Genomic DNA, 18,882 nt, shown 5'->3' on the forward strand with positions numbered 1-18,882 from the left:
GGTCGACGGGAAGCAAGGAGGCGGAAGTGTGTGCGGTTACCCCGGCAAAGATGGCGGCGACGCTGCGGATCCAGAGCGACTGGAGCCGGGCGCTGAGGTGGGAACGGTCCCTTTCCTTGTCTCTGTCCTTGTCCCGCTCCCTGCCCCGCTCACGGCCGCTTCTTCTCTCTGCAGCAGGGACGAGGGCGAGGCGTGGCTGAGCTGCCGCAGCCCCGGTGAGTGGCCTGAAGAGGCCTCGAGGGAGCCGTGGGGGTGAGAGGGGATCGGGGAGGATCGAGAGGGTTCTGGGGGTGGAGGCTGTTCAAAGAGCAGGAACGGATGGCGGTGGCCGGGGGACCCTTTGGGACAGGGGCTGGTGGCGGGGTGCCCCGTGTGTTAGCAGGGAATGGGGCTGCGGGTGTCGGGCTGGAAGGGATCGGGGTGGTTTGGGGATCCCTTTGGTGCTACAGGGTGTGGGGTCATCTAGGGATCCTGAGGGGATGGGGGTGTTTGAGTTCCCTGTGGGTAAGGAGGGGGTGAGCGAGGTTGGGGTCCCTCTGAGTGGGGAGGGAAGGTTTGGGGTCGCTGTGGGTGCTGGGGCTGACGGCTGCTGTCCCCCAGGGAAGCCCACCCTGTATGGCAGCGTCACCCGGCGCGGGCTCAGCTCCGACGGCGTCCCAGACATCGTGGCCTCCGAGGGATTCGCGGTCGGGGAAGTCACCAAGGTGCCAGGGCTGGGGGGAGAGGGGTTGCTGACCATCCCCTGTGCATAAAGGGGGCTGCTCTGACAGCCTGAGCTGTCACCTGAGCCCTGCACAGTCCTGTCCTGCTGTGCACAGCCCTGGAGCTACCATGGTCCCTACCATCCCACCTGCATCCTGAGGAGACGAGCCCCACGCTGACCCTCCCATCAGTTTTCAGGCTCTGGGATCCCACAGCTGGGTCCAAGCCACACTTCTACCTCAGCAACCTCTGTTTCAGGACTAACAGCACTTCTAATTTTTTTTTTTTTTTCCTTGTTTCCCCCCACCCCAGAAAAGCATCCTCATTTCTTGTCCTCACGAAAACGTGTCCACGAAGTTCCTGGCTCCATACACAAGTTTTTGTAGGATTCACCAGAAAAGTGTGAGTAGCCTTGTGGGGTGGGAATCTTGTGGGTATGACTGGCAACTCTCACATGCCTGTCTGTGGTGCCCTCACAGCGAGGGGTGGCCTGGAGTGTGGATCTGCGTGTGAGGGGTGGTCTCTCCATGGAGATGGAACTTGTGGCTTAGGGATGGTGTTCCCACTGAAACACCCTGGACCACGTGCCACTGACTCCTTCCCCCTTCAGCGGGATGGAAACAGGGATGGGAGGCACAAAAGACAAAGCTCGGGGTTGAGATAAGAACAATTTACTGAGAACAGCAGTGGAATAAAAACCGCAACAGTAGCAACAACGTTAATTAACAAAGCGCACAGGACAGAGAAGAGATCCGCTCACCACGAGGAACCCAAAACACATGCCACCAAATATCCCAAATGTCCCATGCTCCTGTAAAAATTAACCCTGTCCTGGCCAGAACCAGGACATTCCCCACCCCTCATTCTATCCCATATACTCATGCCCAAATCCCACACCACCCAACTATGTACACACAAAAGCACAGGAATCGTCTCCTTAATCAAAGGCTGTCCCTCCTAAATGTCTCAGGATAGGCATTTATATCCATTATACTGCTTTTCCTTGTCACCAGTGGACTTCCGCTCCCTCTCATTGGTATCCAGGGGCTTTTTTAGCTGACTTTTAAATTCTTCTGCTGCCATTTTTTCACTTCTGAGCCTTATGAAATCAATCCAGTCCATTCTTTAAGACCTTGGTCTCTTCAGCACTTTTCTTTGGGAGCTCTTCTAAAACCCTGATCTTTTCCAAGGCCTGGCTTGGTAGCGTTGTGAGCTGTCGCGTGCAGGACGCTCGGGGACGGCTGCAGGTAGGACAGCGTAGTCACGGCAGATGGGACAGGTGCTGGAGCCACGTCCTGATGCACTCTCTGTGGAATTCATGCCCACACTCCAGCTCACACGAGCTTCTGCCTAGCTCCTCGTGGCATATTGTGCAGGGATCGTCACCGGAGGCTGCGCGTTCCTTGGGCTGTGTTTCCACGTAGGAGAAGCTGTCCTGTGGAGGGGAAGAGGGTTCCAGTCTGTAGTCCCAGATGAAGGCCTTTAATTTTAGCACCTTTAGGTTCCTGTCCCACGTGATCGACGACAGCGCCTTGGCGTAGAGCGGCGGCGCGCTCTTTCTGAACGCCTGCCAGATGTCCCAGGTGCAGCAGGCTCTGTCCAGGTCGTCGAGGCACTGACTGTTCCGTGTATTCCCAAAGAGTACGTCTGCCACGGATAGTTCTGTCAGGTACTGAACGCCTTCCAGCCTGCTGTTCCACCTGTCCCGCTGCACCAGCAGCTCGTCCGCGCTGTACGCTTCCCTCACGCTTCCCACCAGTCGCGTCCAGAGGCTGTGAGTTCCCGTCCTTCTCCCAAGCCCCCTGTCAATGGCCACGTCCCGGGACAGGGATCCCAGCTGCTCGGCTTCAGAGCTGTCCAGCAGTACGTCCACGTGGGCCCCTGCAAACCAGCACTCGTACAGCCAGAGCAGCAAGGACTGATCCGGAAGGCGGGTGAAACGTTCTCGGGCTGATTGCAGCTTACGTTGGGATTCGCTGATTACCTCTGGCTCTGCCTCTTCCTCCTCTTCTGAGGACGCTTCATCCTCTTCTGAGGACTCTTCATCTTCTTCATCCTCTTCATCCCTCAGTAAGGAAACTAATTCGGTGTTGGATGTGTTCTGTTCAGGAGCGACTGCTCCCGCCGTGCGTTGTTCCTCTGGTGCAGCTGCAGTTTGGGTGGCCACGGTGCCTGTTGTTCTGCTTTCCTCCTCCTCCTCCTCCTCTTCCTCCTGAGGGGACTGGCTGGTCTCCAGCAGTGTCCGATAAAGAGTAGCCAGGGCCCAGCACAGTGCAGTAAGTTGCTCCTCCCTGGAACCACCACAGCGTTTCTCTTTCAGATATTCTGCCACTTTAACGGGGTCCTGTATTTGTTGAGGGGTGAACTTCCAAACCACTGGAGCCGAATACTCCTTCAAAAGCTGGCCGATTTTCTCCCACCTTCCGTGCCACTCATCATTATCCGCTCTCTGAAAGACCTTCCCAATAATCTCTTTGGTAACTCTAAAGATGAAGTAGACCATAAAGGTGATGTAGACCAGAGGGAGGAGATATAGCAGACTGAAAGGCAGTGTGCTTTCTTCAGTATTCAGAAGCAGCTCAAAAGCTGCTTTAAAAGGCTTAAAGGAGTTAAAGGAGGGGAAAAGGTTGTGAAGATATTCATCCCCCGTTCCTCCCACAGACTGGGAAAGATTATTAGCTGTCTCCTGGAGGTAGTGTATCATGCCACAAGTTGACGCCACAAAATCCATGCATACAAGAATCTTGAACCATCTCTCTAAGCTGTTAAAGTGCTTTATCAGGACCACGCAGGGAAGTATAAACCTGCACAGGTACCACTCCACGAAGAGCTGACTAAGCCACATCGAGACCAGCGGCTGTACCTAACACGCCACACACTCAGCTCAGACTTGCTTCCAGCCCGCTGCGGGCAGAGCTGTCCTTATCTCGACCCTGGCGACTCACTGGGAGCAGCAGTGGGACAGGGACCGACCGCGGGGAGCCGGCTGGGAAGAAGGGAAGCGGGAAAAAAAGGAACTTTTTCCCGCCGCCGCAGGGATAGGTGGGATCGGGGAACATCCTCCTCCTGGCCCTGCCCCTCCTGCCGCTGGAAAACTTAACCCTGTCCTGGCTGGAGCCAATCTGCATTTCTTGTTCCTCCTGTCCTTGGCTTTTACCGCTGTAGCGGGTTTTTATCTTCCACCCACAGCCTGAAAATCCCATTCAAAAAATGCAATGCAAATGCAGCTCACAGAATCACAGAATTCCTAATGTCGGAAAATCCCTCTGGGATCACCGAGCTCAACCTGTGCCCGATGCCCACCTTGTCCCCAGCCCAGAGCACTGAGTGCCACATCCAGCCCTTCCCTGGACACCTGCAGGGATGGGCACTCCAAACATCCCTTCCACTGTTTAAAACCCTTTTCCATGGAGAAATTCCTCTTGATGTCCAACCTGGCCCAGCCTGAGGCCGTTCCCTCTCCTCCTGTCCCTGTTCCCTGGAGCAGAGCCCGACCACCCCGGATGTCCCCTCCTGTCAGGAGCTGTGCAGAGCCACAAGGTCCCCCCTGAGCCTCCTTTTCTCCAGGCTGAGCCCCTTTCCCAACTCCTTCAGCCTCTCCTGGTGCTCCAGCCCCTTCCCCAGCTCCGTTCCCTGCCCTGGACACACTCCAGCCCCTCAATGTCCTTCTTCTGAGGGGCCTCAATTTCATATAAAGAACTAGTTTTGGTTCCATGTTTCAGCAAATTTAGGCTGTGACTTTGGCTTCATAAATATCTCAAACTGTGTATTGTGGGCTTGTGAGTCAGGTCAGTTACCCTGAGCTGTTTTCTTATTTCTCATCTGTTTACAGGACCTGTTAGAAAAGTGCAGATTTCTCTTCCACCTGGGATAAACCTGGAATACAGCTGCTGCTTCTTGTGCAGGCTTCTGCCTCAGCATTCCTTTTTCTCCTGGCCTTGCAGAGTCACAGGCAGAGAATGTGCTTAGCAGGTCTCCCCCTGTACAGAACTAGGCTCTTGAGCAGAAATATTTATACACAGAACTATATAAAGCTAATTCTTGGTGCTTTTACCTTGCTGCAGATTACCTGCCTTGATATATCCAGTGGTGGAGGACTCGGAGTGTCTACCAGCACGGATGGGACCATGAAAATATGGCAGGCTGCAAATGGAGAAATAAGAGTAAGAACATCTGGCTTGGATGTTTTTGTGTTGCCTGTGACATTCCTGAAGTCCTGAAGGCCATGACTTTGGTCAGGCTGTCCACACCCTGTGAAGAATGTGGCTTTTTAATGACAAGCTAATTGAAATTGGGCATCTTGGAGGCTTTAAGTCAAATCTGCTGGAAAAGGTGGCTTCTCCCAAGGGGGATGTTGCTCAGAGAGGTACTCAGGAGTAACAGGTCACTGACAGCCCCTATCCTGCATGGTAAAGGCACTGAATTTCTTATGAAAGAGAGAAGAGGAAAAAATATTTTGGTGCTGGATTAGCTCCATCCTGGCTTGTGGCCTTCCCAGTAAAGAGGGAAAGCTCCTTCTTGTGGAGCATGACCTGTCAGCTCCTTGTTTGGCAGAGGATAAAGACATTTAACCTGTGTCTAGCAGCAAATATAGTATCTTCTGCTATGTAATTAGCTGCTCAAATGATAGAGGGAGGCCCAAAGTCACCTCTTTGACTGCCCCAAATTCAGACCACTCCATTCCAGCAATGCAGACCCAGAGGATTTGAGTTTAATCCTTTGCCCATGTGGGAATGCCAAGTTTTCCAGTGTCATAACGACTGCTCGGCACGAGGATGATGACAATGGAACTAGCACGTAGTTCTTTGTTTTTCCAGAGACTTTTGGAAGGCCATGTGTATGATGTGAATTGTTGCAGGTTTTTCCCATCGGGCCTCGTGGTTCTGAGTGGGGGAATGGATGCCCAGCTAAAGATCTGGTCAGCAGAAGATGCCAGCTGTGTAGTAACATTTAAAGGTCACAAAGGAGGTACAGAACCCTTAAAATGCTTCATTTGCTGTGTGTGTACTTGCCTTGTGTACTCCAGGGCTGATGTCCAGTCTGCAACCTGCTGCACTCTGTGTTTCATGTCTGGAATGTGGCATCAGATGCCCAAAACACTACCCCAAATTCTCTCTTCCCTGAGCTGCCAATTGCTGTGTCCAGGCTCTGTTTTTCCCTGTCCCGTGAGGTGCTGGGCTTGATTGAGAGGTTAACAAACCCTGTGGCTGGCTGCCCTAAACTTGATTCACTGAAAAACCCATCTTGTGCTGATTTGTTCTTACATGATTTGGGGGTTGGAACTTGTTCTTCAAGGTCCCTCCCCACCCAAGCCATTCTATAATCTGTTTGTGGGCATTGAAAATGCTTTTGCAGCCACGTCCCCTAACCAAACCAGGGGGTGTGGCAGAACCTTGGTCAGAGTGACGCTGCCAGTCACTCTCCAGGTGACTTTAGTCACTGCTTATTCCTCCAGCCCAAACTGCTGCAGTCTGTTTGCTTGGCTTATCCTGTCCTTTGAGCTTCTGTGGGGAAAGTGGCAATTAAATCTTCTGACCACCTGGCTGTATTCTGCTAAGAAAACCATTGTCATTTTTCAGATCCAAATTTGACAGCCCACAGTAAAATAAAGTAGTTAAGGGGTCTTAGAGCCAGCAGACACTGCTCTTTGGATGTTGCTGTAGCTGGACAACAAGGATGATGCTTTTGGGATTATCCAGGGGTGGACATGGGAACGTTTAAAAGTGCCAGGCTCTTTTCTGCCCAAATTGGATTCATTTTGTGCGGCACCAGCTCGGGCTGAGGTGAGGTGCTGCTGATCATTTGATTGATAATATCTTCCCTTTGTGCCAGATGGTGGTTCCACACTGTGGGGTTTTCTGGGAGCTGCTGCCTTCCACAGGCACCTTTTTCTAGAAGCACAACTTGTCTGTGTGTGACTGCTGTCACTGGGGACAGCGGCCTGGAGCCAGTAGTCGAGTTCAGCTCGGGAAATCGGGTGCTTTTTGTGTCTCTATGGACACAGTCTTTGCTTTCATGCAGGTGTTCTGGACACTGCCATTGTGGATCGGGGAAGGAACGTCCTGTCCTGCTCCAGGGATGGCACTGCCCGTCTCTGGGACTGTGGGAAGTCTGCCTGCCTGGGCGTCATCGCTGACTGCGGCTCTCCCGTCAACGGCATCGCCGTGGGCACCGCTGACAACTCCCTGAACCTGGGCACACCCGAGAAACCTCCCAGTAAGGGCCTTTCCCTTGAAATCCCCCTCATCTCCCCGTCCCAAACTGCTTAGGTTTGTCCCCAGTAATCCCAAGTGTCGGGAACGCTGCTCCATGCCCTCGTGGCACCGTGGGAAGGGAACAGAGCGCTCCGGTCCGGGGTGGAATTCAGCCCTATCAACCTTCATCACTACTGAGTGATGAAGACTGAGCTCTGCGTGGTTGCTGGCCTTCCTGGGGTCTTGGGATCTGGAGGAATCTTGCTGCAATTCAGCTGGGGTGATCCAAGCTGTTGGGTTCTGATCCCACCAAGGTTTGTTGTGCAGCTACAGCTGGAATTGCCTGTTGTCCTTTTTCCAGGTGAACGTGAGGTGGGGACAGAAGGGAAAATCCTGCTGCTGGCTCGAGAGGACAAGAAGCTTCAAGGAGTGGGACTGCAGAGCAGGCAGCCAGTAAGGATCTGGGGCTGTCAGAGCACTGGGATGGGGAACTGAGCCATGTTAAACCTAACCTGGAGGAGAGGCCAAAGCCTGGTGCAATAAAGGGATGCTCTCTCTCCTTCCTCCTGGGCAGATTTTTATGTGAGGAGTAAGAATTGCTCAGGATTTAACTTGAGAACAGGGAAGACAGTATTTAAAATTAAACAGTGGCAGCTGTACCGTCTTCTGCATAAATGACTGCTTCCCTCTCGTGGGTGTCCCACGTGCCTGACACTTGGTTTGTTCCCAAATCCTCAGGTGTTCCTCTTCATTGGATCTGATGCCTTCAACTGCTGCACGTTCCTGTCAAGCACCTACGTTCTGGCAGGGACTCAGGATGGGAACATCTACCAGCTGGATGTGAGAAACACAAAGTGAGTGCGTGCCTGGGACAAACAGCCAGTGTTTTGGCTGGAAAAGAGAGGCAGAGGGTGCTGCCAGGCAGTGCCACTTCCAAGGGGTGCATCCCATTGCATCCTGAGCCTCCTGCATTATTTTGACGTGCTGTGTGTATTGTTGTATAAAATTTGTATCGTTTTATATTTGTATCATCTGTGTGCACACACGTGTAGATAAATGGGGCAGAAAACTTCTCATCATCAACACTCCCACACTGCCCATTTCATTCCCTCTTGTGGATCCTGACACTTACCCTGATCCTCATTCCAGCACAGGACTGGAACTGAGCTGTGGCATTTTATTGCTGTTCCCTGCTGACTCAGTCCATAGGAAAAAATCAAGGAATGGTTTGGGTTGGAAAGGACCTTAAAGCTCATCCAGTGCCACCCCTTCCCGTGGGCAGGGACACATCCCACTGTCCCAGGCTGCTCCAAGCCCCCATCCAGCCTGGCCTTGGGCACTGCCAGGGATGCAGGGGCAGCCCCAGCTGCTCTGATCAACAATCCTCATCCCTTGTTTCTGCTCCTTTCCCTAGTGCTCCAGTCCAGGTGATCCACAGATCAGGAGCGCCAGTGCTTTCCCTGCTCCCGTACCGGGATGGATTTATTGCCAGCCAAGGTAATCCCAGGGCTGTTTGGTGCCCCTAGAAATCCTGTAATCAAGTCAAGGAGCCTTGTGCTCTTTGGGCATTGTCCTCTTGCCCCTTTGCTTTGGGGTTTCCACCCTCCATATCCCTCATACCCCTCCAAAACGGGGCCTCCAAGGCGCTGGAGCCTTTTCCCACTGGAATTTCTGTCTGCAATTAAGAGTGTGGCTGGTTCCACTGACTGGCTGCTGTGCCTTCCTCGCAGGGGATGGCACCTGCTTCATTGTTCAGCAGGACCTGGATTATGTCCTGGATCTCACCGAGGCCGACTGCGACCCCGTGTACAAGGTGAGGAACGTGGGGTATCCCTGAGGAGAAGGGACAGGGAAAGATGATGCCAGGCAGGAGGCAGCTGCCTTTACCTCAGGCTTTTCACCTCAGCAGCTTCCTTCACACAGTTGGCTTCTGAGCTCATCTTTGTTTTTTCTACCTGAATAATCCTGCTATTTTGCATAAACCAATCCTCTGCAGAATTCCCTGGCTTTATCTCGGTTGTGCAGGAGCTGGCTGGAGTGGTGGGGTCAGAGCAGCTCTGGCAGAGCTGTGTTCCTCTAAAAAGTGTGGATAAAGAGTGCTGGGAGAATCCTGAGGGTAAAAGCAAGGGTGCTGCCTGACCCATCTTGTTCCCTTTTTGTTTTTTTTTTTTTTTTTTTTTTTTTTCCTTCTTCAGGTGGCTTCTTGGGAGAAGGAAATCTACACGTGCTGCAGGGATGGGATGGTGAGGAGATACCAACTTGGTGACCTTTAAGTGTTTGAAGGGGCCGAATAAAGGAGAAGCGTGTGGGAAAGGCTCTTGCAAGCCGATTTTCCTGGCATGTGCGTGTACAAGTTTGAGGCTGTTGGGATGACCAGGCTCCACACACAGTGTTTTTGTATCAGGTCACATTTTTTGCTACTACACAGCTGGGATCAATTTCTAATTTAGAGAGGACCTTGTGTTGCAATGATGTTGTGGTTGCATTTCCAGTGCTGAAAATATGCTGTTTGTAGTGGGGGGGGGGAATAAATAAATAAAGGGGGAGAGGGGGTGCAGTGAAAGTGACTGTCACAGTATGGCGTGAAATAAACCGCTGCTTTGATAACACCTGTGTTAATACACGTGTTTCCATGAAAACCTGGGGATTTTTAAGAAAAAAGAGATGCGGGGGGCGAGGATTGAGCGGGCCCGGCAGAGTGCGGAAGTGAGCGGGAGAACTACGCTTCCCGTGGTGCCCCGCGCGGCGCGGACCGGAAGTCGTGTCGCTATAGCAACGGGACGCCATGGGCCTGGACTACTACGCTGTGCTGGAGCTGGACCGCGGGGCCACCGCCGACGCCATCAAGAAAGCGTGAGGGACCCCCGGCATCAGAGAGACCCCCTGGGCCGGGGGGGTGGCGGCGGGAGTGGGGCGGCGCCGTGCGTGGCTGTCCTTGGCCTTCCCCCCCCCTACCCCACAGTGGGGACTGCGAGGGGGGGAAAGGGTCTGGGGGCAGCCCGGGCTGGGTGTGGGAATGGGGTCAGTGGGTCTGGGAAGGCTCCAGGGAGAGCTCAGGGCCCCTTGCAGGGCCTGAAGGGGCTCCAGGAGAGCTGGAGAGGGACTGGGGACAAGGGATGGAGGGACAGGACACAGGGAATGGCTCCCACTGCCAGAGGGCAGGGATGGGTGCGATGTTGGGAAGGAAATCATGGCTGTGGGGGTGCTGAGCCCTGGCACAGGTTCCCCAGAGAAGCTGTGGCTGTCCCGATCCCTGGAAGTTGTTCCAAGCCCCGTCCAGCCTGGGATAGTGGAAGGTGTCCCTGCCTATGGCAGGGGCTGGGACTGGGATGGGCTTTAAAGTCCCCCTGAGCCCGAAGCACCCTGTGCTCCTCAGCTATCGGAAGTTGGCCCTGAAGTACCACCCACTGAAATGCAAGGAGCCCTGGGGCCCGAAGAGGTTCCAGCAGCTGGCGGAGGCCTACGATGTGCTCAGCGACCGTAAGTGGGAGTGTTCCCTTCCTCTGACCGCAGGGGCAGGAGGGGCTGTGAATTCCTGCTCCCTGGCACGACCAGCTCCGTGCCCCACAGCCCAGCTGGGAACGGGCACACACTCCCACGTCTGTCCCCCCTGCTCCTGGGAACCCTCTTCTCCAGCCTCCCCCCAGACAAAACCTGGATCTCAGCCTGGGGCTCTGCCTCATTTTCCCAACACTTCTTTGTTCCCTAAGCTATGAAGAAAGGCATCTACGACAAATTTGGGGAGGAGGGGCTCAAAGGTGGCATCCCCTTGGAGTGTGCGAGCGACAACCCTTGGAGCGTCGGATACGTGTTCCACAACAACCCCGAGAAAGTCTTCAGGGAGTTCTTTGGAGGGGACAACCCCTTTGCAGGTAGGCTGGGAGACTTTGGGGCTGGCTGGGGTCCGTCTGTGGAGCTGCCAGCTCGGAACATGAAGCGTTCCAGGAATGCTTCCCTGCCCAACTGCTCTCAGATCCCTCTGGTGCTCGGAGGAGAGATCCTGACTCCCCCTAGTCCTGGCTGGGGGAGAGGCCTGGAGGTGCTGTTCAGGCTGTCAGCTTTCCCCATCTGCTGCTGGGAGCCTTCCTGAGATTCCCATCAAAAAGAGGGATTAGGGAGGCGAGGCTGCCATAAACACTCCTGGAAAGGAAACGGGTGGGAGGTAACGACCCCGGAGGACCCCCCAGCTCTGTCCCTCTGCTCCCTCCCACAGAGTTCTTTGCCGAGGATGGCTCGGAGGTGCTGCTGCCCTTTGGAGGGCCCCGAGGCCGGGGGGCCCTGCGGCAGGACCCCCCCGTGGTGCGGGATCTCTACGTGTCCCTCGAGGACCTGTTCCATGGCTGCACCAAGAAGATCAAGATCTCCCGCAGGGTAGGGGCTGTGGGGCTGAAGGGGGTGGATTTTGGGGCGAGCTCTGCCCTCGCTGTGGGACCTTGGGGATTTGGGGATGGCCCTGCCCCAGGAGCTTGTCGCTCCAAACCCAGGAGGAGCTGAACCAGCGTTCTCCCCCCAGCTTGGCAAAGGGAATTCAGCGTGGGAGCTGGTAGGAAGCGAGGGCTGATCTCAGAGATGGGTGGGGAAGGAGCTCAGGGTGCTCTGGGCTCCCATAATTCCATTTTCACACTGCATTGTGTCTCCTTTTTGTGCCCTTGGTTGACCCCTCTGTCCCCCTCCTTGTTGTCCCATTCTCCTGGACCCAGCCCTGAGTCTCTCCTGCTCTAGGACATGAGGAAACAGCCTCAAGCTGTGCCAGGGGAGGTTTAGGGTGGACATTAGGGAAAATTTCTGCGCTGAAAGGGTGGTCAGGCAGTGGAATAGGCTGCCCAGGGCAGTAGTGGAGTCCCCATTCCTGGAGGGATTTAGAGCTGTGTGGATGTGGCACCTGGGGATATGGGTTAGTGGTGGCCTGGCAGTGCTGGGAGAACAACTGCACTCCATGATCTTGGAGGGCTTTTCCGACCTAAACGATCCCACGTGATCCCTGTGATCTGATCCCCTGTGTACCCAGAGCCACTTTGGTGTGGAGTACAAGCCAGGCTTGCCCTTTCCTCTGGCGAGCAGAGCGCTGCTGACCCTCCCTCTCTGGGCCCCTCGCTGTGCACGCCCAGGTGATGAACGAGGACGGGCAGACGAGCACCATCAGGGACAAGATCCTGACCATTGACGTGCAGCCGGGGTGGCAGCGCGGCACCACGGTCACCTTTGAGAGGGAAGGAGACCAGGTGAGCACAGAACCACAGAATAATCAGGTTTGGAAGGGACCCCTGGAGATCACCTCATCCAACACCCCCGCGCAGGCAGGAACTCATCCAGGTGGGCTTGGGATGTCTCCAGAGAGGAGACTCCATGTTCCCCCCTGGGCAGCTGTTCCAGTCCTGTGCCCACTCCATGGAAAAAGTTGTGGTTTCCCACTGCTGAGGGCACTTGGCAGCGTGACCACCAGAGAGACTCAGCATTACTGTGCTCAGAAGCACTCTGAGGAGCCGTCCCTGCCTGGATTTCCCTCAGAACAGGTTAAAGAAAAAATAATTGAAAGGGCTGGTTTTCTTCCTGGTAGAAACACAGTTCTGGATTTGCCCTTGCCTGGGCAGGCATCTTGGATAAAAGACTCCTTTTTCTCTTAAGGGAAGAAAATACCTTTCCCTTCTCTCTAGCCAGCTGAAAACAACAACAAAAGAGCAGGAATTTGTGTCAGTTTTCCCAGTAAAAAATAATTTTCAGGTTTCCAAGGACAGGTTGGACGTGGCTTGGGGCAACCTGGTCTGGTGGAAGGTGTCCCTGCCAATGGCAGGGGGTGGAACTGGGTGAATTTTAATGTCCCTTCCAACCCAAACCGTGCTGGCATTCCCTGATTCTGTGCTCTTTTCCCCCTCCAATTAGGGCCCAAACATCATTCCAGCCGACATCACCTTTGTTGTCCAAGAGAAGCTGCACCCAAGGTTCAAAAGGATCGACAACAACCTCCTTTATGTTGCCAAAATCTCCCTGGCAAAGGTAGAGGGCCGAGTGAGGGGCCAGAGGTTCACCTTTGGGCTCTGGGGCTGCAGCAGCAGCTCCTGGTGCCCCTCCGTGCCCGGCAGGCACTGACTGGATGCACCCTGGATGTGTGGACGCTGGATGGGAGGCTGCTGAACATCCCCATCAACGACATCGTGGAGTAAGTGCCAGGGGAAAACGGGGCTGAGCGGGCACTTGGGAGGAACTCGGCGTGCTCCAGAGCCTTTTCCAGCAGGTTTGGGGCTGCAGGAGGAGGAGGATGCCCACAGTGAGTGACTCTTTGGGCCTGGGGCCACATTGCTGGGAGCAGAGGCAAGGAGAGGGCTGGGTGTGGGTGGATGAGGGTGGATGCTGGAAGAGGAGGACAAGCCCTGGGTAAAGCTGGAGGAGCAAATAACCTGAGAAACCCACGTGGGGCTCTGCAGGTGGGGCTGGGGGCCATGGCTCCCGTGTTGGGACCATCCCACAGCCCCTCTCAGCCCCTTCCTTTGCTCAGCAGCCCCAAGTACTACAAAATGGTGCCGGGAGAGGGAATGCCGCTGGCCCAGGACCCGCAGCGCAAGGGGGACCTCTACATCTACTTTGACATCCTCTTCCCCAAGAGGCTCAGCCCTGAGGTGAAAACACTCCTGAAGAGCGTCCTCCAGCCCTAGGGACAGTGACCTTCCCCCTCTCCCCCCTGCCTTATCCCCCCAGTAAAGCTTTGGAGCCAGCACTAGGACTGGGCAGAAGTTCTTCCAAATGCTGGGAACCCTACGACACAGGATTGCCCTAAAACAGCCCTGAGGCCTGGCCCAGGTCCAGCTGGCTTTGTGGTCTCTGCTCTCCAGCTCCCACCCTGCAGCAGCAGCTCTGCAGCCCTGAGGAGGCCGAGGGAGGATTTTGGGGGGGATGGAGGGAGGCACCCATGGCCAAGACCCTGCCCAACAGCCTCAGTGCTTTATTTTCCTAATATATATACAGAATCTGTCCCTACTAAAGCTGAGCCCTGACAGCACAGGGAGAGGTCAGGTAACACTTGTGTTTTCCAATGGCACTCCAGGGCTGGGAGAATGGCCTAAAAAGGGGAGGAAATCCTGACCCTGCTGCGATCAGACCCCATAGGGGTGGTTTATTGTGCCCGTAAGGAATAATGGGAGGCTGTGCCGGGAAAAGCAGTACTGAAGGGAACATGCCAGGCTGTTAGAAACGTCATTTCCAGGGAGTAAACCCCAGCAGAGAGGAAGGAGGAGCCCCGTGTCCCTGTGCCTGAGCCCACACCACGCTGCCGGTGAGGCTGGCGGCTTTGGGGCCGTTCTCTGCTGTGGGATCGCCCCGCGGAGCCTCGAGGGTCCCGGTCCCGCCGGGGCTGCGCTACCGCGCCTGTCCACAGGAGGGCAGCACCGCGTGCGGAGAGCCGCTCCCGGCTCCGGTACCGGCTGCGACGCGCCGTCGGTCCCAAATCCAGGAAACAGCCTCCAAAATAGGATACTACCTTGAAATGTCTCCCAAGGCCGGCAGCTCCTCACCGCTGAGCACCTCAATTCCCTGATCCCGAGGGATCGCACGGCGGAGCCTCGAGGGTTCCGGTCCCGCCGGGGCTGCAGTACCGGGCGTGTCCACAGGAGGGCAGCACCGCACAGTCCCGCTCGGCGCTGTCCCGGCTCCAGTACCGGCTGTGACCCGCGTTCGGTCCCAAATCCAGGAAACAGCCTCCAAGATGCTGTAGGATGCTACTTTGAAATGTCTCCCAAGGCCGGCAGCTCCTCACCCCTGAGCACCACAATTCCCTGATCCCGAGGGATCGCCCCGCGGAGCCTCGAGGCTCCCATCCCCGCCGGGGCTGCAGTACCGGGCGTGTCCACAGGAGGGCAGCACGGCGCAGTCCCGCTCGGCGCTGTCCCGGCTCCGGTACCGGCTGCGACCCGCCTTCGGTCCCAGTGCTGGCACAAATCCACTCCTGATTTCCTTACAAAGTTCATCTCAGCTTTGCAAAATCCAGCCCCTGCTGCACAGAGCGCCGGTCCGCAGTGGCCTCCACTTCCCTGGAAAACCTGCTCCAGGCCCCAGGCTGCACCAAGGCTTGGAGCGAGACCCAGCTACAAATGGAATTGTGGAAACAACCTCCAAAATGTTGTAAGACACTATTTTGAAATGTCTCCCAAGGCCGGCAGCTCCTCACCGCTGAGCACCTCAATTCCCTGGTCCCGAGGGATCGTGCGGCGGAGCCTCGAGGGTTCCGGTCCCGCCGGGGCTGCAGTACCGGGCATGTCCACAGGAGGGCAGCACGGCGCAGTCCCGCTCAGCGCTGTCCCGGCTCCGGTACCGGCTGTGACCCGCGTTCGGTCCCAAATCCAGGAAACAGCCTCCAAAATAGGATACTACCTTGAAATGTCTCCCAAGGCCGGCAGCTCCTCACTGCCGAGCACCACAATTCCCTGATCCCGAGGGATCGCCCCGCGGAGCCTCGAGGCTCCCATCCCCGCCGGGGCTGCAGTACCGGGCGTGTCCACAGGAGGGCAGCACGGCGCAGTCCCGCTCGGCGCTGTCCCGGCTCCGGTACCGGCTGTGACCCGCGTTCGGTCCCAGTGCTGGCACAAATCCACTCCTGATTTCCTTACAAAGTTCATCTCAGCTTTGCAAAATCCAGCCCCTGCTGCACAGAGCGCCGGTCCGCAGTGGCCTCCACTTCCCTGGAAAACCTGCTCCAGCCCCAGGCTGCACCAAGGCTTGGAGCGAGACCCAGCTACAAATGGAATTGTGGAAACAGCCTCCAAAATGTTGTAAGACACTACTTTGAAATGTCTCCCAAGGCCGGCAGCTCCTCACCGCCGAGCACCTCAATTCCCTGATCCCGAGGGATCGCCCTGCCGAGCCTCGAGGCTCCCGGCCCTGCTGCACCTCAGGTTCCGCGTCCAGGAAACGGGAATGAAAGGATTCGGAGCATCCCGGCCGGCACAGCTCCGCTCTCATTGCTCACTGCGGGGTTTGATCAGCCAGAGGTGACACCGACTCAAACAAAAAAGTGCCCTTCTCTCCAGCATTTTACTCCCTACCTATTCCAGCCATTAAAGGGATGTTCGTTTTTCTTACTGTATTGTTTGCCGAATTTTATTGGAACCATTTTCATCCCAGACCCCATTTGTCAGTGACTCAATCCTTTGTTATTGTACTTTGGACAAAATAAGGGACACCAGGGATGCTGGACCACAGGAAATCTCATTAAAACCTGACAGTGAAAAGTTTTAAGGCACTCCAGAACCCAGAAATCTGTTCATGCCTGGTTAGGCCACCCCAATTCTGTCACATCCACCTGAGCTGTGCAGGTGAGGCCAAGGCTCCCCTTCCTCCTAGGAATCCCTGTCAGAGCACAAAGCCACATTGCCAATTTCAGATATTGCCAATTTCAGATATTGCCAATTTCGGATATTTGCCATAAGCAGGCAAATCCCAAGGGTTCCCCATTCACTCCTAGCTCAAACCGATTTCCTTGATATACATTTTATGACCTGGAGACCCCATAATTAACTATCTTGCCCCCAAAATGTTTATTCTCTCCCCTCCGGATAAGATTTGCCCTCCAAAATATTCATTGTAGCTTTATAGAGCTACTCAAGTTTTACCCCCAAATCTTCCACATCTCTCCACTACCAATCACCTCAGTTTACCTCAAAATATTCCTTCTCTACCATGCAGATTACCTCAGATTTTACCCTCATAATTTTTCACTACCTGTCGACTTCTAATTACCTCATTTTTACCCCAAAATCTTCATTATCTCCCCTACAGATTAATTCAGATTTTATGCCCAAACTGTTCATTTTGTCCCCTACAGATTACCTCAGATTTTTCCTCGTCTTTTACACTTCACAAAAAATATATATATTCCATAATTAAAAATAATTAAAATTGCTGAAAATTAGTCAAAATTCTCAGTGAAAAAAAAAAAAAACAAACCAGGATGGAAACAGCAAAAGGAGCTAAGTGTTGAAGGTGTTTTTTTGTTCAATGTCCTTATGGTCTGCAGGAACTGGTAATTTTATACTGGGAGTGAACACTTGGTTCCACTTAAAGGCAGGAAAGCAATGCATTGTCAGTGTCATCAATTGTTTCACCACTGGAAAAAAAACCTCCCAGTTCTCTCCGTGTGCCAGACAGAAGGTTCAGGTGAGGAATTAAACCCCAGGAGTGCATTTTGCTTTTCTAACTCGCTGCTCGGCCGTGCCAGAGTGCCAAAACGCCATCACTTGGCTCTGCTCTGGTGCCTGGGCTGCGCCACCTGAAACATCCCAAAATAATTCTCTGGGCGGATTTTGGCACCTGTGTCCCTGCAGGCGTTCCCGGGGAGGCCGGGAGAGGGCACATCTCCACCAGGGATTTATTTCCCTGCTGCTCAGCAGTGCCAGTGAGGATTTTCCAGCTCGCTCTGCTCACTCAGGACCTTGGGGCTTCACCCACGTAATGCTGCGGGTTTTATTTTATTTTTTTTTTTTTTGTTGTTGTTTTTTGTTTGGTTGTTTTTTTGGGGGTTTTTTGGGGTTTTTTTTGTTTTGTTTTGTTGGGTTTTTTGGGGTTTTTTTTGGGTTTTTGGGGGTTTTGTTTTGTTTTGTTTTGTTTTTTTGTTGGTTTTTTTTTTTTTTTTTTTTTTTTTTTTTTTTTTTTTGTTTTTGGTTTTTTTTGGGTTTTTTTTTTTCTTTCCTTTCTCCCCTTCTTTGCTCCTCGGGATGAATTCCCAGGCTGGCTGGAGGCTGGAGCTCCACTTTGCCACTTGGAAGCGGGAGGTTTGTGGAATAAAATCTGTTAGGAATTGTTCAGATGGAGCCTGCGGGACTCTCATCTGTTCCTTCCCCGAGGTTCCTGGGGGACGATGTGCTGTTACGGCTGGGATGCTCTCTATGAAAAACCCAAAACCCTGGAAAAGACAGACTTTGCTGGCCTTGAGAGCGCACGGCACCTCCCATCTGTCTCTTCTGATTCAGGCTGTAGAAGCAATCAAATGCAGCAAGCATTCATTTCAGCCACACTGAGAAGCAAACGTTCACGATTTGCCAGCAACTCAAACCATTCCATTTATCTTTACAGAGCGAGGTCGGAAACACCAAAAGTTGCCCATTGGAGGCTTTTATAACCAGCCCCTGAGTGAGTTTGCCGTGGCGCTGCGATGCTCTGGAAACGGCGAGTGGCAAAGCTGCACACCTCCAGCAGCAGCACACCAACTCTGCCGCCGAGTCTCAGCCCCCGAGGGAACCAAACCTGAAGTGCTTCCCACTGAAGAGCTATTTAAAACCAGGGACGGAGCGATTTCACGCGGCGATTCCCATGCCGATTGTTCCCTGCCGTTCCGTTTCCAGGCTCCCTCTTCCCCAGCTGGGAGCAGCGCACATCCCGGGGGGAATGCCGGCTTCAGGGTGAGCCCCTCAAAGCCCGGCTTTCTCTCCAAGTGCCGCTGGGTTCTGCTGGCTGCTCTTTAAGCCCTGCCTAAGCGGAGCTCTGCTTTACACCGCTGAGAAAGGAGGGATCAGCTTCCAAAGCTCCGTGTTTGAGCGGGGATTAACAAGGCTTGGAGGCAATTTGCAAACACACAAACTCTCCCTGGCTGCTGCTTCAGGAGCCTTTTCTTAGAGCATCTCCCAGCCGGCCTCAGAGACAGAGAGGGCTTGGCTTATCTCTGCCAGTCCCCCTTCACAGGCTGCTGCGAAATTCCAGGCTTAAATCATCCCTTAAGCCCCTTGCTGGGGTGCAAACCCAGCCCCTGGGCTCAGGGACACCACTGGCAAACCCCTCTCCCCCTTTTGGAGCTCTGACTGCGGTGCCTGTGAGCCTCAAAGGTTTTATTTAGAAATAACCAAAAAAATGCACCAAAATAACACCAAAAGGTGTTGGGGCCGCATTCCCCTCAGGACGCTTTTCCTTAGCAAAACTCTGGCTGCTTCTAACAACAAAAGATTCCACCAAGCTGGGAGGAAAAGCCTTTGGACCAGCTTGGAATGGGCTCAGAAGGCCCCAGATA

The 18,882-nt window shown here is 54.3% G+C and overlaps 2 protein-coding genes across 3 annotated transcripts; both read left to right on the forward strand.

Annotated features, from left to right (window-relative positions):
* The first annotated feature begins 12 nt into the window (after window positions 1–12).
* PAAF1 (proteasomal ATPase associated factor 1) lies at window positions 13–9,209 on the forward strand. Its single transcript, XM_053969844.1, has 12 exons — window positions 13–97; window positions 175–215; window positions 601–704; window positions 1,015–1,104; window positions 4,767–4,865; window positions 5,520–5,670; window positions 6,724–6,918; window positions 7,258–7,349; window positions 7,635–7,750; window positions 8,311–8,393; window positions 8,627–8,709; window positions 9,092–9,209. Exons 1-12 carry the CDS (start codon window positions 51–53, stop codon window positions 9,167–9,169), a joined length of 1,179 nt encoding a protein of 392 aa, XP_053825819.1. The 5' UTR covers window positions 13–50; the 3' UTR covers window positions 9,170–9,209.
* A 446-nt stretch (window positions 9,210–9,655) lies between these two features.
* On the forward strand, window positions 9,656–13,608 carry DNAJB13 (DnaJ heat shock protein family (Hsp40) member B13). Of its 2 annotated transcripts, none has more exons than XM_053969845.1 (8): window positions 9,656–9,749; window positions 10,273–10,376; window positions 10,607–10,768; window positions 11,110–11,267; window positions 12,005–12,118; window positions 12,777–12,890; window positions 12,977–13,053; window positions 13,390–13,608. In XM_053969845.1, exons 1-8 carry the CDS (start codon window positions 9,682–9,684, stop codon window positions 13,544–13,546), a joined length of 954 nt encoding a protein of 317 aa, XP_053825820.1. In that variant the 5' UTR covers window positions 9,656–9,681; the 3' UTR covers window positions 13,547–13,608. The 2 variants fall into 2 exon arrangements, with proteins under 2 accessions (XP_053825820.1, XP_053825821.1); XM_053969846.1 differs by having other exon boundaries at window positions 13,393–13,608.
* Window positions 13,609–18,882: the final 5,274 nt, after the last annotated feature.

This window comes from Vidua macroura, chromosome 2, assembly GCF_024509145.1.
Source record: "Vidua macroura isolate BioBank_ID:100142 chromosome 2, ASM2450914v1, whole genome shotgun sequence".
In the NCBI taxonomy this organism is placed as follows: domain Eukaryota; kingdom Metazoa; phylum Chordata; class Aves; order Passeriformes; family Viduidae; genus Vidua; species Vidua macroura.

Coding starts and splice junctions, on each gene's coding strand:
- DNAJB13 (XM_053969845.1), top strand. CDS start 9,682: ATGGGCCTGGACTACTACGCTGTGCTGGAGCTGGACCGCGGGGCCACC. Junction 11,268..12,004: donor AGATCAAGATCTCCCGCAGG/GTAGGGGCTGTG, acceptor GTGCACGCCCAG/GTGATGAACGAGGACGGGCA. Junction 12,119..12,776: donor TTGAGAGGGAAGGAGACCAG/GTGAGCACAGAA, acceptor CCCTCCAATTAG/GGCCCAAACATCATTCCAGC.
- PAAF1 (XM_053969844.1), top strand. CDS start 51: ATGGCGGCGACGCTGCGGATCCAGAGCGACTGGAGCCGGGCGCTGAG. Junction 705..1,014: donor CGGTCGGGGAAGTCACCAAG/GTGCCAGGGCTG, acceptor CCCCCACCCCAG/AAAAGCATCCTCATTTCTTG. Junction 1,105..4,766: donor GTAGGATTCACCAGAAAAGT/GTGAGTAGCCTT, acceptor ACCTTGCTGCAG/ATTACCTGCCTTGATATATC.